The 16,349-nt window shown below is 38.3% G+C and overlaps 1 protein-coding gene across 1 annotated transcript in view; it reads left to right on the forward strand.

Annotated features, from left to right (window-relative positions):
* Positions 1–11,014, forward strand: part of WDR77 (WD repeat domain 77) — a 71,645-nt gene extending 60,631 nt beyond the window's left edge. The window contains exon 10 of the mRNA XM_044077111.1: positions 10,527–11,014. Coding sequence (XP_043933046.1) covers positions 10,527–10,746 — 220 coding nt within the window. The 3' untranslated portion in view covers positions 10,747–11,014. The remainder of the gene's footprint in view (positions 1–10,526) is intronic.
* The last annotated feature ends 5,335 nt before the right edge of the window (positions 11,015–16,349 follow it).

A 16,349-nucleotide genomic window follows, 5' to 3' on the forward strand; every position in this document is an offset into this window, starting at 1 on the left:
TGGACACTACAACTACTAAAACTAAACTGTCAGCATTACAGTCTCCAGAGAAGGAATCCAGATTTAAGCATTACAGTCTCCAGAGAAGGAATCCAGATTTAAGAGACAGAAAACATTCAGACAGCAAGAAACTGCAAAAACAGGGGCATCAGCGAAATCTGATCAACAGGTTACGATGGAAGAAATTAAATCTGCATTGTTGCCTATACAAGATGCATTACAAGACCTAACATCCCAAACACAAACATTTAGTGAGACATGTAATCGGATTCTAACAAGAATGGAGAAAGCAGAAACCAGAATAGCAGCAAATGAAGACAATATAGCATTGCTCACTAAAAGATCTGAATCACAAGAGGCTGATATACAAATGATGCAAAACAAAATTCTGGACCTGGAAGCAAGATCAAGACGTAACAACATAATCATCAGAGGGATCCCAGAATCAATCCAATATAATGAGCTGAACACTTCTATCATACAAATATTTGAAACATTACTTAAGGACTCTGTGGATGTTCAGCAAATTGTCATAGAAAGAGCACATAGAGCTTACAGGAATTCCCAAGCTTCAAATACACCAAGACCTGTGTATGTCAAACTTCCAGGATGTGAATAAAATACTTCTAACCATAAAAAAATCTGGAGGATCTATAATGTGGCAAAGTTATAAAGTTTCTATAACACAGGATTTACCAGCACAAATAAGACAGTCTAGACAAATGCTGGTTCCATACTGTTAAGTTTCTAATTGACAAAAACATTAGATTTCAAATGAAATATCCTAACAGTTTAATCTTTACTCTTGATGGCATTAAATACACTGTAAATACAAAAAAAGAAGCCAGACCTACCTTTTTGAAGCTGTTTAATACTCTGCCACCGTCTGAAAATTGAACAGTACATCCTGGCTTTTTCCTGCATTAGAGTGAATGGGAGACTTCATTTACGAGAATCCGAGGCTTCAAAATCCTTTGTGTGTTCTTCTTTCTTCAGCAGGCCTGGTAATTCTCCGTTTTATCTTTTAATCTCGTCTTCCTAGCTGAAACACGAAGATTCCACGAAGTTTTATGGCTTCTACGAGCGCTCCTGACCCACGAGGAAGCAGGAAACAAGGTAAAGGAAGCAGGGGGACCGTTTTGAGTGTGGTACAGCTGAGAGGTCCGTTTGCGAATTGGTTCCCCCGTCGCGAGCAAGAAAATTCGAAAATTGAACTGCCTGGACTGCTGCAACTGCTGGGAAGCAAGAAGAGCTGCTGTAAATCGAAACGAAGCTTTTTGGGACTTTGAGGCTAAAATGACTGAGAAACGATCAATGAGGTAAAATGTGTCTTGTATGGACAAAAATGTATGGTTTGGCTGTTGCTGTATAAGAGTCTATGGCTTAGTGGTAAATCCAGGTAATGCAGTCTATTTTTTGTGTTATTTTTTTCTCTCTTTTTTTTTTTTTTTTTTCTCTCCTTTGCAGGCTTGTTTTGTAACTTACTGTGTTTTATTTAGTGAGTAAATAAGTGAATAAATAAGTATCTTTTAACTGTGTTCAGTTTGGGGAAAGGGGAGAACAGAAAAAAGAAAAAAATATATATATATATATACATATAGTATAATTAGCAAACAGTAGTAGTAGTTGTGTAATATAGGTGATGTCTAACTGTAATGATCTATAAAAATTAAATGCAATATTGTAGGAATGTTTTGAAGATAAATAGCTGACCTAAATAATGGCTTGTTTTAAACAAATGTATAATAACTGTGTGCTTATTAGGTGAACTGTTAAGGTTTTGGAACAAGTAATTATAATGCTAACATATTATTGCTGTATTTAAAGTTTGTTAAAAGTGAATTATTTGACATGTCAGGTACAATTAGTTTACATGAATATTAGGGAAATGTTCAGAGCTGTAGTTACTTGACTGCGGTGTTTAGTAGAATGTCTGGGTTAGACTTTGTAGACGTAGATATAGTTGGTGTAGGTTTTTTGCATGCTATTTTATTGTTAGTTAATAGAATTAGTAGTTTAGCTACTTGGGGAATGTTATCCAATGTGGAAAACCTATGTTCATCCTGGTCCGGAGGAATAGTTGATAGGCACTGGGTAGGGATGGGATGGCTGTTTTGCTTCCAAAAAATTCACGTAATACCAACACTTGTCAATTTAAGGTGGAAAACAAAAAATAGATACCATTATTCATCAATTCATAGTTTAGAATGTGGATAATAGATTCCTGGAATGTTAAAGGACTCCAGAACATGAAAAAAAGAAAGCTGTTTCTGCATTTGTTTTTTAAATCAAAAGCAGGTTTTATTCTATTACAAGAAACACATTTGACTAATGACCAGTGGGAAACAATGAAGGACAAGAAATGGATTAGGAAGGTTGTAAAGGCGGAAGGGACTACGAATAGTGCTGGGGTGGCAATTATAATCAAGAATCAGTTTCAAGGAGAAATTTTGGAGGACAAAATAGATAAAGAAGGCAGATGGTGTTTGGTGGTTCTCAAAACTGAAAGTTTCGATAAGCCGATAGTACTTTTATGTGTTTATGCCCCAAATGTGAACCAACATCATTATATAGCTTCAATTTACTCTATTCTACAGTCTTATAACAACTGTTACATAGTGATGGGGGGGGATTGGAATGCTTACCAAGATTCTAAAACTGATAAGTTGGGAGCTTCGACTGCTTTTAATAAGCAGGCAATGGTAGCGTTGAAAGAACTGAGAACGGATTTCAAACTATATGACCCTTTTAAACACAAACACATACAAGCAAAGGCAGAAAACTTTACTTTCTATTCTAGCTGCCATAAAATGTGGTCAAGAATTGATTTTTTTTTTTAATTCCAGAAGTGTTCATTTCACTTGACCCTAGGGTTTCTAATCAAGCTAGACAGCTCTCAGACCATTCTAAAATAACTTTAACTTTAAAGACCGATATTTTGAATACTAAAAATCATGGTGGATATAATTGGTCCTTAAACCCATACCTATTAACCAAAGAAGATATAGTACAGGAAGTTAAGGAGATACTTAAACAATTAGTATACAATATACCCCGTAATGAACATCCATTAGATATAGAATGGGCTACAACTAAAACTTTAAGAGGATTATTTATTCAGAAAGCCACTTATAAAAAACTCCAAAATAAAGAACAACTGGATCTGGAAACTAAAGTACAATTATTGGACCAGGAGCTGATGAGTAACTACACTGAGCAAACAAGAGTTGTTAAGATGTCAGAAAGAGCTGTTTCTTATGCATAACAGAAAATTGACACTGTACGAACAAAGAAGTTTAGTTAAATATGCAAATCACATTCAAACTCCCTCGAAAGCATTAGCCCGTATTATTAATCGGACTAAATTGACACGATTAATTACCGAAATAAATCATAATAATACGTTGTATACTGATAAGTCAGATGTCATGAAGATTTTTGAATCCATTTTTAATCAGATATATGGTGAGCAACAAACTCATGGGCATGATGAAGAGAGAAAAGAGTTCTTACAGAAAATTAATTTTCCCAAGATTGACGAGGATTCTCAGGGAGAATTGACTGCATTGATTACAGTTGATGAAGTTCTAGAGGCAATTAAGAAACTAAAGCCACATAAAGCCCCAGGACCAGATGGTATGACCTCTGAATTTTATAAATCTTTTAGTGGGATTCTGAGCACCGTACTTTCACAGACCTTTAATTATATAATTTCGAATGGCAGCAATGATCTTCATTTTAATGCCTCAAGAACAATTCTGTTATTGAAAGAGAATAGTGATCCCAAAATCCAGACAATTATAGGCCCATATCATTGTTGAATATTGATATGAAAATCATGACATCTATTCTAGCTAGTAGATTAAAAAAAATAATAAACTTGATAATATCAGAAGAACAGGTGGGGTTTATAGATGGGAGACAGACTACAGACAATACATTAACTCTTCATACTTTAATATCTTATGCAAAGTATAAAAATATGAACATATATGCTTTAATAATTGATGCTCAAAAGCATTCGATAGAGTTAATTTGGCTTATTTATTTGAAACATTATCATATTTCAATATACCTCAGCTTTTTATTTCTATGTTAAGAAATTTATACAAGAATGCATACACTAGTTTATATATAAATCATGAATGTTCCAAAAGGATTCAAATTAAAATGGAACTCGACAGGGGTGCCCATTGTCTCCCATACTGTTTAATCTGTATTTGGAACCTTTATTTCTTCATATGAAACAAAGTTTTTTATAATTCTCCTGTACTTCTTGGGATAAAGCTTAGGATGGCTGCTTTTGCAGATGATTTAAATATATACAGTACCACACCGGTGTCAGATACGGAAAAAATACTAACAGCAATACAAACCTTTGAGAAAATTGCTAATTACAAACTAAATTTAAAAAAAAACAAAATATTCCCTCTAAAGACACCTACACCTTTTTCAATGCTACCATTGATAGGACGAATAAGGACAGAAGAAAGAATAAAATATTTGGGGATTGACTTTTCAACTGAAAATAGAGAATTTTTTTGTCAACAATATTAAGGCAACTGGAGACTGAATAACAATGGATTTGAAAAGATGGAGTAAGTTGAAGCTACCGATGATGGCAAGAGCAGCGATAATAAAAATGAACGTTCTCCCCAGAATGCTATATATTTTTAGAGCAGCACAACTTAAAATCACGAAATCCTTTTTCAAGCAATTTCAGATAGGACTGGGGAAATTTCTGTGGGAACCCAGAAAAACGAGAATATCCTATGAAAAACTGATGGCTCCTAAAATGAGGGGGGGGGGTTGGATTTACCAGATTTTGAGATGTATTATACAGTGATTCAGGCCAATAGGATTTTAAGGGTGTCTTACTTGGATAGTGAAAATAGAAAATGGATACCCAAATGGGTACTGCTAAATTATAAACATATAAAAGGGAAGAGAATTAATGTTAAAGCTGTACCATTTTTGAATATAAAAACATTGAGTAAATATGAGTTAATGGAACACATTAAGGTATGGGCAGTGGCGACTCAAACTCTGTTTGCCTCCTTGAACCTTTTAAAATATATGATGATGTTTCAACAGTTTGGAAATCCTAATATAACTATTGGTAATCAACTGATAGACTTAAAGAAATATCCATTTATTAAGGAATTAACTGTAAGGGATTTATACCTCTTCCTAGGAGTAGCGGTACATGATATCTTAAGAGATGAATCTTCCCATCTCTTATTTAATTATAATGAAGCAGTTAAAAGATTTGGCCATAAATTATTTTACCAGTTCTGAAATAAAAAAAGAGGAACTAGTTATTTCAGGTCATCCTGTGGGAAGCATTGCAACAAGATAGAAAATCTGGAGCATTTCTCCCCGGGCCTCCCAAAAAAAAAACTCTCTCTGGAACCCTAGTTCGACACATTCAAAAAAAATTAAATAAATAATATATATCCTCAGCGTATAAAATGGCAAAAGAGAGAAAATATAATAATCATATTCTGTTATCCAAATACTGGAGAGAGAAATTGCCATCCCTAGACGACAGTAAAATAGTAGAGGCGTTTAACTTAACATTAAAATCTGTATCACTTCAAAAACTGGTCTTTACTCAATTGATCATATTTAACAATGCATATTATACCCATCTTACACTTCATAAATTTGATTCAAAAAAGTCACCTAAATGTCCACAGTGTGTAGATCAGACAGCAGACTTGTTACACATGTTCTGGAGTTGCAAGTGCATTTATAAATTATGGAATTCTTTAAAGTTACAACTACAAAAATGGGTTACCAAAACTCAACACTCTCCTGGGAATTTCTGATTTTACATATTCCACGGAGAATTTGGACAAAACAAAAAAGATTGTAATTATGAATATTAGTTTACTAATGAAATTATATATAGCCACAAATTGGTTGAACCCAGCACAGGTGTTGTGGCAAAATTTCAGGCTGTTAGCGATTAAGCATATATTAGCACAAATTGTTAATTAGAAATAATAAGAAAAGTATAAACAGCATAAAAATTTGGGAACAAATCTTTAATATTATTTTGGCGTAGCGGTTCCTATCCACTTTCCGTCAGGACATTCTGTATGTGTACCAACACATTCTTGGATTAGATAGAAAATGTAGAAATAATACAAATTATTGGCATGAGTTGGTTTATAATTGTCTATTGTAGATGCTTTTATGTTTAATTTTTTGTGATTTTAATTTCCTGTACTTGGTTAAAATGATATTCATTCTTAATGTATTATAGGGAAATTCAAAATGGAACTAAAACATTGGAAGCAATATTGTACATAATGTAAATAGTGTGTGAAATGTATAATGGTTTGGCAAAACAATAAAAATGATTATTGAAAAAAAAGGATAACAGCAGTCTGGGGATGTCCTCGCATAGACCTCTTTGCTTCCCACCTCAATCATCAAATACAGATTTTTTGCACCAGGACTTTCCACGAACAAGCTTGGAAAGTGGATGCACTATCATTCAGTTGGAGAAACCTCTCGGGATATGCCTTTCCGCCTCTTCCTCTTCTTCCACTGGTATTATTAAAGATCAAACAGGACAAGCCCAAGATGATGATCTTGCTGGCCCCAAATTGGCCTCGACAGTTTTGGTACCAAACTCTAAAAAAAAACCTATGTCTGGAGCCCCCTTGGGTTTTACCACAGACTCCGAACCTTCTGTCCCAGCACCAGGGTCAGGTTCTACACTCCCATGTCAGAACTCTCAGCCTGGCGGCCTGGTTAATCCAGGGTCTTTGATGCATTCTCTCCTACCCAAGCAGGTTATGGATGTCATTTTAGAAGCCAGACGTCCTAGCACTAGAAAATCTTATGCAGGAAAATGGAAAAGATTTTGTTCCTGGTTGCAGGCTCAGGATTCTGATCCTCTTCTTCCTAACATTCCTTTGATTTTACTTTACCTGACAGATCTCTTACATAAGGGTCTCTCTTTTTCTTCCATTAAGATACATGCCTCTGCTATTTCCTCTCATTATAATACAGACCCTCCAATCTTTTCCCACCAGTTCATGAGACAGTTTCTCAGAGGAGCTAAGAACTTAAGACCTCCTAGGTCTCCTCCCATTCCTGCTTGGGATCTCTGTTTTGGAAAAGCTCACCTTGCCTCCTTTTGAGCCTGCTGCCTCTTCTGACATCAAGTTTTTATCTTGGAAAACAGCCATCCTCTTAGCTCTGACCTCTGCCAGGAGAGTTTCAGAGTTGCAAGCTCTTATGGCTGTAGAACCTTATATTATTTTTCATCAAGACAGGGTGTCTTTAAGGACAAATCCTACTTTCATGCCTAAGGTGGTTTCCAACGTGGCTTTAAATCAAACTATTCACTTGCCAACTTTTTTCCCCACTCCTCAAAATAAAGGGGAAAGGATCTTACATTCCTTGGATGTACACAGACAACTACGTTTTTACCTGGACAGAACCAAGGACATCAGAAAATCGGAGCAATTGTTTGTTTCTTATGCTTCAAGTTCCCAAGGTAAAGCCATTTCAAAACAGACCATTTCTAAATGGATGGCTCATGGAATCAGATTTTGTTATTCACACCATGGAAAGCAAATCCCAGGGAGTTATACGTACTCATTCCACCAGAGCTGCTGCCACTTCCGCTGCCTTCCTCAGGGGAGTTCCTACCAAAGACATTTTGGAAGCTGCAACTTTGTAGTGCTTTGAAAAAGTATGCACTGAACTATCTACCTCTCTACTCTAAGTCTAGGGCAGGCTTTGCTTCTGCAGTCTTGCAGGACCTTTTAGCCGCCCCTTCTTCTTTATGACCACCTCCCTTTCATTCTGCTTTGGGATTCTACCCTACAGTCATGACTGCAACAGTGAAACACAATTAACATAGTACAGTTGTGTACACTTACCATAAATGTAGATGTTCGAGTGTCTTCACTGTTGCAGTCTGGGTTTCCCTCCCTCCTGTCCCCTCTTATTTTTACTTTTGTGTGGTTCCTTTTTTCTCAATTCTTCTGAGGTGTATTTGCAAAGGTTATGGGATCTTATTCATTTTGGGACTCCTGACATCTGGGGCAAGAAAAGAAAAACTGGAGAACATGGCGTCGGCTGTCAGCTTTGTACTCCTGGTGCTCTGACGTCAGGGAGCATGGCTGAACAGCCGATGCCGGACCCAGACTTTGGGATTCTGGCCGACCGAGGACTGCCTGCTGGCAGGGGAGAACCTTACAGTCATAACTGCAACAGTGAAGACACTCTAACATCTACATTTATGGTAAGTGTACACAACTGTACTTTCCTGTTAGTTTTGTCAAACTGTCATAGGGACTCTGGTAACTTAGTCTCCTGTCATTTTCCTGACCTTTCTAAAGCTTTTAACACTGTCCCTTCAGAAGCTGCTACTCTGACTGTCCTCAGTTGGTGTTGACCACACTTCCATCTACTGGTTCCTTAACTGCCTGTCAAATAGATCCCAGGTAGTAAAGTGGCGAAAGGAAAACCCCACTTTAAGCATTCCACAAAGATCTATTCTAGGTGCTTAACTGTTCAGCATAAATGGCTTCTCAACAACAACAATGGATACCTCTTATTATTCAGTATGTACAGGATGCCACATTCCTCTGCTCTGCCAGGGTCTTTCCAGACCTTCAAACCTTAAAACAGTCCATTTTCTCTTAAATCATGGACACACACACACACACACACACACACACACACACACACACACACACACACTGTCATTCTAAATTGCTTTCGTATGTAGAAAATTCAGCACTGCAGAAAACACCTTCTCTATCCCCTCATTCAGCAGCATAAGACTTGAACTAGTCACCTAGACAAAATTAGTGGGCATCACCATTGGCAACAATCTAAAATTTAACCAACATGTACCTGTGTAGAGCCAAGCACACACTAACCAGAAAGGGGGGGGGCTCTGAGCATCTCATTTAGTCACTTATTTGTAGCCCAGATATTTTCAAACTTGCGTCATTCACTCCATTTCAAAGAGCATACTACTACAAAATAGCCAGATTTGCTGCCAGCTACAGAACAAATCCTGTCACTTCATGGCCCTGAAAAAATAGTCCAACTAGAATTACTGCATTACTTGTGTCTTACCCTGTTGGTCAGCATAACTGCCTGGTGCTACTGAATATTGTAAAGCCATATTCTCCCACAGAGTTACTTTGCTGCATGGCCAAACTTCAAACTTGTGTTCTCCATATCTAAATCTCATAATGTATCTGTATCTGGAACAGCTCTTTGTTTCAGAGATCTAGAAGTCTATCGCTATTTGTCTAGTAATGACAACTGAAAAGGATTTGAAACTCTCCTAAAACAAGATTTCGTTAACTTTTAATTAATAGAAATAACATCAGGAAAGGGTCCTTGGGGTCCTTCTCCTGTTCATGAAGCAGAGTATTTTTTGGAAGGGCTGTCCTTCATGTCATTGATTCTTGAAGACTGCTTTTAGGTTTTTAGTGCCTCCTTGCATTTAGTAGGATACAGCTTGCATTCTGCTACATTCCTGCGAACCCCCCCCCCCCCCCAAAGCAAGAACTGGTAAGCATTTTGTGCAGTGTTAGAACTTTTAACATGCTTACTACAGTCTGTTCATTGTTTCCTCCTTTTTTATCCTTGTTTGAATGCTCCATCTGTGGTATTGTGGCAGCAGGACCTCATGCAAGTAAGCTATAGGATTATGATTTTGTCATTTGTTTGTGTAACCCTGTTCACTGAAGTCTTGTAAGAGTGCTCCCCCTGACCTCGTGCAGAAAGTGTTTGGTAGAGGGGTGGAGACTGAGTCAGTAGGCAGATGTTAAAGGAAGATGTACCCTAATACTCGTTAACTTGTGATGTACAACTCTGTGTATGCGTTTTGTGATGTCATCAGTGGCAGAGGACGGCAAGTGTATGGGCAGCAGTTGTGAGGAGGAAGTATTTGCCATGTTGCATACATCTAAAAAGCAGTGAAACATGCACACTGGGATTGCTTTGTGTTGATGGTCTCTCTAATTCTATTGTACCTGTGAAGGGATACTTTTAAATAACTGTATGTTTTAGTATACAGATATGTCTTATTGTGACTAACATAATCTGTTTATACACAGTTACTTAGTTTGCATGCCAGGAGACAGTTAAGGAGGTTGGCTGTTTGCCTTAAAGCCCAGCCTGGTTATGTGACTTGTTCAAGATCACATATTAAGCAAATGAAGGTTTAGGGAATCAAACCCTGTACCTCAGGAAGTTGCTTGTTAATAGCTCTTAGCCTTACTCATCTGGACTAACTGCAGATTAATTTATTTTACCCCAGTGACACTCACCCACGATCCTTGGCTTAGGGGGCTAATGCCTTGTCTGTTAGGCACATTGTTTGTATATTAATGTGCAGTTGTGTCTAAATGCTAGAATGTTTCTCATTTAGTTTCCTTGGTAAAATGGGGAGAGGGGTAGAGATGGCTTGTTTAATGTCAGTAAATATAAAAATAAACGCATGCTATTGTTCACATATTAGAATTTTTCTTTTTCAGTTTCAGAGATAGAACTCACCAAGATTTTGTCAAAGGCTTGTCGTGGTCACCGACTGATCCTGGGATTCTCACCACTGTTGGATGGGACCATCGGGTTTTACATCATTCTGTCATCATATGGAAAACAGCACAACATAAACTTCAATTTATATTTAGTTTTAATAAATTCAGAATATATATACATTTACTTTTCAAGCAATTTCCTTGTCTTTGTCTTTAGGGATGTGTTTAAATGTATAGCCATTTTCAAAATTTGAGTTTATAGAAGAAATATCTTTTTGTATTTTGTTTGAATGCACAACCTTTTTATTTCTACATTGCTGCCATATTTTATTAAGTTCATAAAACAACTGCCCTTTTTGCCTACCTGCTGTATTCTTCATTTTCTTTTTTCAAATTCTTTAGTTCTATGCAAGGTAACGTGTGTTGTTTTTATGCAAGTCCTAGAGCTGGCCAAGCAGTAAAACTGTCCATTTACAGAAGAGTAATCCTTAAGTTCAAGATTAACTTATTGACTGCAAATTGTAATTATGAAGGAACGCGTTTGTGTAAAGTCAGTCTTACATTCTTTATTTCAGGAACTGTTTTTATCTTGATGGGCTTTTGCTGTTGGCCCTTAACTTTCTTGATGCCTGTGTTATTGCAGACTGCTCATTCAGGACTTAATTGCCAAATAGAATTTTTTAGTATTAATTGCCAAATAGAATTTTTTAGTATTTTTTTGTGTGAAGTTTGGTGGCATAAGAGAAAATGTGTGTCGAGGGTGGTTGTGGGGTGTAGAGGATGTTCCCCTTCTTGTAGAGAGATTAATCTGCTCCTCAAAGAAAACTGCAATCTCAGTGGTGGTATATGATGTATGTTTAAATATTCCATTTGCTAAGCAGCAGTTTAAAATCAGAAATAGTTTGGCTGACACATTTTGTTATACTTTTTTTTTTTTTTTTTTTTTTATTGTCTTTTTAGTAAAAACACTCGTGCTAAAAATGAGTGACTCTCTAGTTGTGTAGATTCTGTGGTTGTCATTTGTCACTGTATGGCTTTCTTTGAAGGTGGTCTTGGGTGATCTTAGATTTTTTTTTTTTTTTAATTTAATAGCATACCTAGGATAGTGGGTCGGTCATGAGTAACCATGCAACTTTCCTGTTTTTACAAAGCATTTCTTTACTGCATGTTGGTGGCTTTGGATTTGGGCACCATTGCTGTGCACTAAGCCAGTGGAAACAGCTGCCATTATATTTGGAAGTGCCATTTTCTCTGTCCTTTAGAAAGTCTTGCTCTGTATTATTTTGTTTAATTTATGTTAAGGCATTTCTTTTTTTTTTTTTTTTTTGATTATTTTATTTTAAATTGAGAGTATCCTTGGAGAAAGTTGGTCATAGAAAAGCCTCCCCCTTCATGTGTTGCAGATTGGGATGCATCTGTACTTTTTGTTGTAGACTCTTTCATATTTTTGTGATAGCTTGCTCATCTTTTTATCACTGGTCTGCTAAAAAGGTTAATCTCCAACAGAAAGTTGGCCGTGTGACGAGAAGAAAAAAAATCACTCTGGCTGATAGTTTTCCACTACCAGGTCTTTGTCCATGTAGCCTTTCTAAGCATACCAGCCTCCTTTTCCTTATTTTTAGAGTAATGTGACATCTTTCTAGTTCTGGACAGTAATTGTTCCTTGGGGGTGCAGTAGCCTCACCAACTTCTTGCTCAAAGATGTAGTGCATACACATGCTGTTCTTACCTTGTTGCTGTTTTTGGTAGGAGCACAATCATCAGGCTATGAAAGCTTATTTGACTTTGAGTGAATCGGAGCTAGGGTCCAGTGTCCCTTCATGAGCTAAATGTGTTTTAGACAGCAGTTTTTGTCAGCATTGCATGGCACAGGGTCAGTTGCCCTCATTTATCATAGACACCTTTCATTCTGTCCAGCGAGTTAAAAGTAAGCACTCTGTGTCAAATGTTCCATCAGTCATAGTTTTAAAAAAATGTGCTCTTTTCCATGTAACTCCATGTAGCATCTTCCAACTTTAAGCCATGTAATCCAATCACTGGAATCATGGGCTTTTCTTAGAAACGGTGCTCGAACCTTTTCATAATGAAAGATATTATGGCTAGGTACTTCTTCAAAGTGCTTTAAATGTTTCCCACTAATGTCTGGAATAAACGTAAGGTATAAATCTCATTGCTGCATGTTTTATTCTTTGGCTAAGGGTTTTTGCACTGTGTAGTTTGAACATACACAGCTTTATTTACAGAGGTGTGTCCAACAAGGCAGATGGTCACTTGCTGCCAGTCCTTGCTGGCTGCCATTAATCAGCTTTTGGCAGTAGCATGCTTGTGTTAAATGCAGAAGCCTGAAATGTTTCTTATCCCTACATGACTAGATCTGCGGTTGCATCTCCTGGTCTGTAGTGTCCTGTGTTAAGGGATGATCTACGGAATAAGGTGACACCAGTATTGTAATTTCTGTATTTGAATTTTTGTTCGTTTTTCATAAAGAAGGTAGAAGGGCCTCTCAAACATTTTTCGAAGGCAGTGATTATTCATACATTGAGCAGAGAAAAGAAAGGATGGAGCAAAGAGGGAAGCATCTGCTTGTAGGCTTGCTTCCTCTGTCAGGCAGATAAAGTAGATAGCACATAGAGATGACTAGTGAGAAATGTGCATAGTATTCCTCTTTAATTCTTTGCCCTTGTTCCCCTGTACCTGCTTGGCCAGATGGTTTTATACATATCTTGTTCTTTCATATTGCATTTGCTCTCTATATGCAGAGACTGACATTAATTGGCTTTTGCCAACCAGCAAATAAGTATTTTTTTGTATCTTGCTTGCTGGTACTGACTTTGTATTTCTGGAGTTCCTGTTTGCTCATTTTCTTCAGTTAAAACTTACACAAAAAATGACCTGTTAACTTGGGGTAGAAAATAAATGTTGAAGTGTAGTTGTGTTTAATGTATAAATATTTGTCCCATACATCACAATAATTATATTTATTTTATTTTTTTGCAAGTAGTAAAAAGAGATTATTATCAACTTCAGCAAGACCTTTATCTTCAACATCCTCCCTTAGACAAGGCCAGTGGCAACTTTAAAAAGGGTTTGGGTTGTCCCAGTGTTAAGGTGATGGGTACCTACTTTGAAATATATTTTACAGCATTTTTCTGCTTTGACCACTAGTTTGATGCCTGCAGCGTGCTGCAAGTCATTTGGCGTTTGTGGATCTCAAGAAACTTCCCACACTAGGACATTAGCTATTTATTCCTTAGCCAGGGGGCTCTTATTAGTATGAAAAAAAATAGTAGTGGAAACAAAAATCACTAGAAAAAGGATAGTCTGAAAGGGATTGTGATTTAAAGAAACTAGGCTGGACTTATGTGTGCTTGTACCTTGTCAGTCTTGTGGGCACTTGCCTTGTAGAGGTTTGGCTTCATCCACCACTCCCAAAGTCTGGATGTCAGTGTTATCAGTGCTCCTGCTTTTCTTAGCTCATTTCGATGTAGACAACAGGCTTACAACATTGGAACACTGGAATACAGCAAAACTTAATTTTTATAATGATACTAAGATGAGAGTGTAGACTGGTCCGACTGGATTCTCTGCCCCTGCTTGATTGTCATGCAGTATGACACCACTGCTCTGGGGTTTTCATTGTGTGTCACCTTTAGCAGTAATGTTTTCCCCGTGGGTCTTGCTGTAAGGGTACAGTCATTAGATGTGTAGGTAATGTACATTGCTTAGATATTCCTCCAGTAGTAACCACTTATAGATGGTTGTAGTTGTGCTGTAATTGGGAAATGGAAAGGTAAAAGCTAAGTGATAAATCTGTATATGCTATTAGAAGGAGGTACCGTCTTGCATTGTTTTCAGCCCCCCTGGCAACCTATTCCATTCTTTATTTAAATTTTCTGGCTGCTTCTTGTGTGGTTAGTTAAGATAATGTTCTGTTATGGATAAAGGTTTAAAAAATGTTGCTTGCAGGTACAAGTTATCTCCGGACACACACAATGTTTGTCTGGGGATTGTCCAGCTGTACTCTTTGGGGGGGGGGGTTGGGTCCAGAGCAGCCAACTAGTGGTGGGTCAAGTGGGTCCTCCTAATCCTCTTCCTTCTCTTCCACCACTAGCACAGAAAAGGTCTTGGTTTCTGCAACAGATCTATCTTTTTAGGGCTCGCTGGACCCCAGTGACCTATGACTTTTGGGTTCCCTGGCTGTCTTGCACTCATTTTGGCACTGATCACTCTAAGCCAATCACCCTTGATGCTGACTACAACCAAGTCTCTGTCTCCAATTCTTCCTAGTCCCTTTTTGGTTAATGGGGCTTCTTTCGGTCAGATTGCTTTTCCCTATCAACTCCCCTGGAGCTGTCATCGGAGTCTTTGCCTTCCCCACCATGGTTCCATGTCTCTGTCACTCTGATCTGGCAAACTGGCTCCTAATCATCTAAGCGAACCGCCAAGTCCCTTTCAGTGGCTTTTTCTGCCAAGTCACTGAGGTCGGTGGACAGTATCAAAGCTTCTGATTTGGAACAGCTGATGAGGTCATTTTTTGCTAACTTGGATGCAATTAGGTTGTATCCTTTCAGCTCCAGGATTGATGCTCCATCTCTCTGGTTTCATCCGTCAGCCCCTTTGGATCTTAGGTTGTTGGGCCTGGCTGCATTCCCACCCTTGTTGTCCATCCACCAGCCTGGCCATCTTTTGCTCTGGCTCTTGGTCTGTTTGACTCCGACTACGTCAGGGCTGACTGGACCTTGGATCTGTGATGTTAATGCTGGTATTTCTGGGTGGGGTTGACTGTTCCTTCTTGGGGGTTTTTTTCTCCCACTTAGAGCTTTAGCATTTGGCAGCGGTGCTCTGGTCTTGACATCTGAGTAAGGTGTAGGTCCTCAACTCTGGTGTGTCTAGTATCTTTGGGTACTGGTACCCTTGGTTCCAAGAGGCCAGCATCCTCTTCTGCCTTCGTTATGGAGGGGATGTTATCTAGTAAGGAGATGGGTCAGGTGTCCCCAGCTGGTATTCATTCCCCTTTCTCATCTGGACATGTCATCTTTTGCTCTTTGACCTGCACAGGCTGTCCATCTCCAATCTGCTCCCATGGTGGAGCTTTCCTGTCTCATCCCCCACTCCTCCGGTGTCACCATAGTAGGAGGTCACAGGTAAGGGGCAGTGTGAAAGGAAGCACCTCAACTCCCTGGAGGAGTCTCTTGCAGTACACTAACCTCATGGAACGAGAGGGGTCCCCTATGTCTGTGTGGGATGATGCCTCATTTTGTGATCTTTTGGTGTTTCTTCATATGCATATGCTACCAGAAGCTGGTCAGTTTTTCTATTGTTTTTTTTGTCCTGTCCAGGTAGTAGCGTAATTGTGTGTGTACATCCAAGGTATGCAAGAGCTTTTCTCCCCTGTTCTGTGGGTTGGGGAAGAATGTAGGAAGGTGGATAGCCTGATTTAAAGAGACTCTGGATACCACCTTAGGCATAAATGTAGGATTTGTTCTCATGGACACTCTATCTTGATGGAAGATCAGGAAGGGTTGTACTGCCATTAATGCCTGTAGTTCAGAGACCCTTCTTGCTGAAGTTATTGCCAGCAGGAAAACAGTCTTTCAGGATAAGTATTGTAATTCTGCTGTTGCTGCTGGTTCGAAAGGAGGTAGAGTCAGTTTTTCTAGCACAAAGTTCAAGTCCCATGCTGGCAATGGAGGTTTCCTGGGAGGTTTTACATTTTTAATTCCTCTCAAACTGTCTGAGCAGAGGATGCGAGAAGACAGGAGGATCCAAGCTGTATTCTGCTGAAATAGCTGATGCATGTATCTTGATGGAAGAATAGAA

This window comes from Protopterus annectens, chromosome 7.part0, assembly GCF_019279795.1.
Source record: "Protopterus annectens isolate FY-2018-M chromosome 7.part0, PAN1.0, whole genome shotgun sequence".
NCBI lineage: Eukaryota > Metazoa > Chordata > Ceratodontiformes > Protopteridae > Protopterus > Protopterus annectens.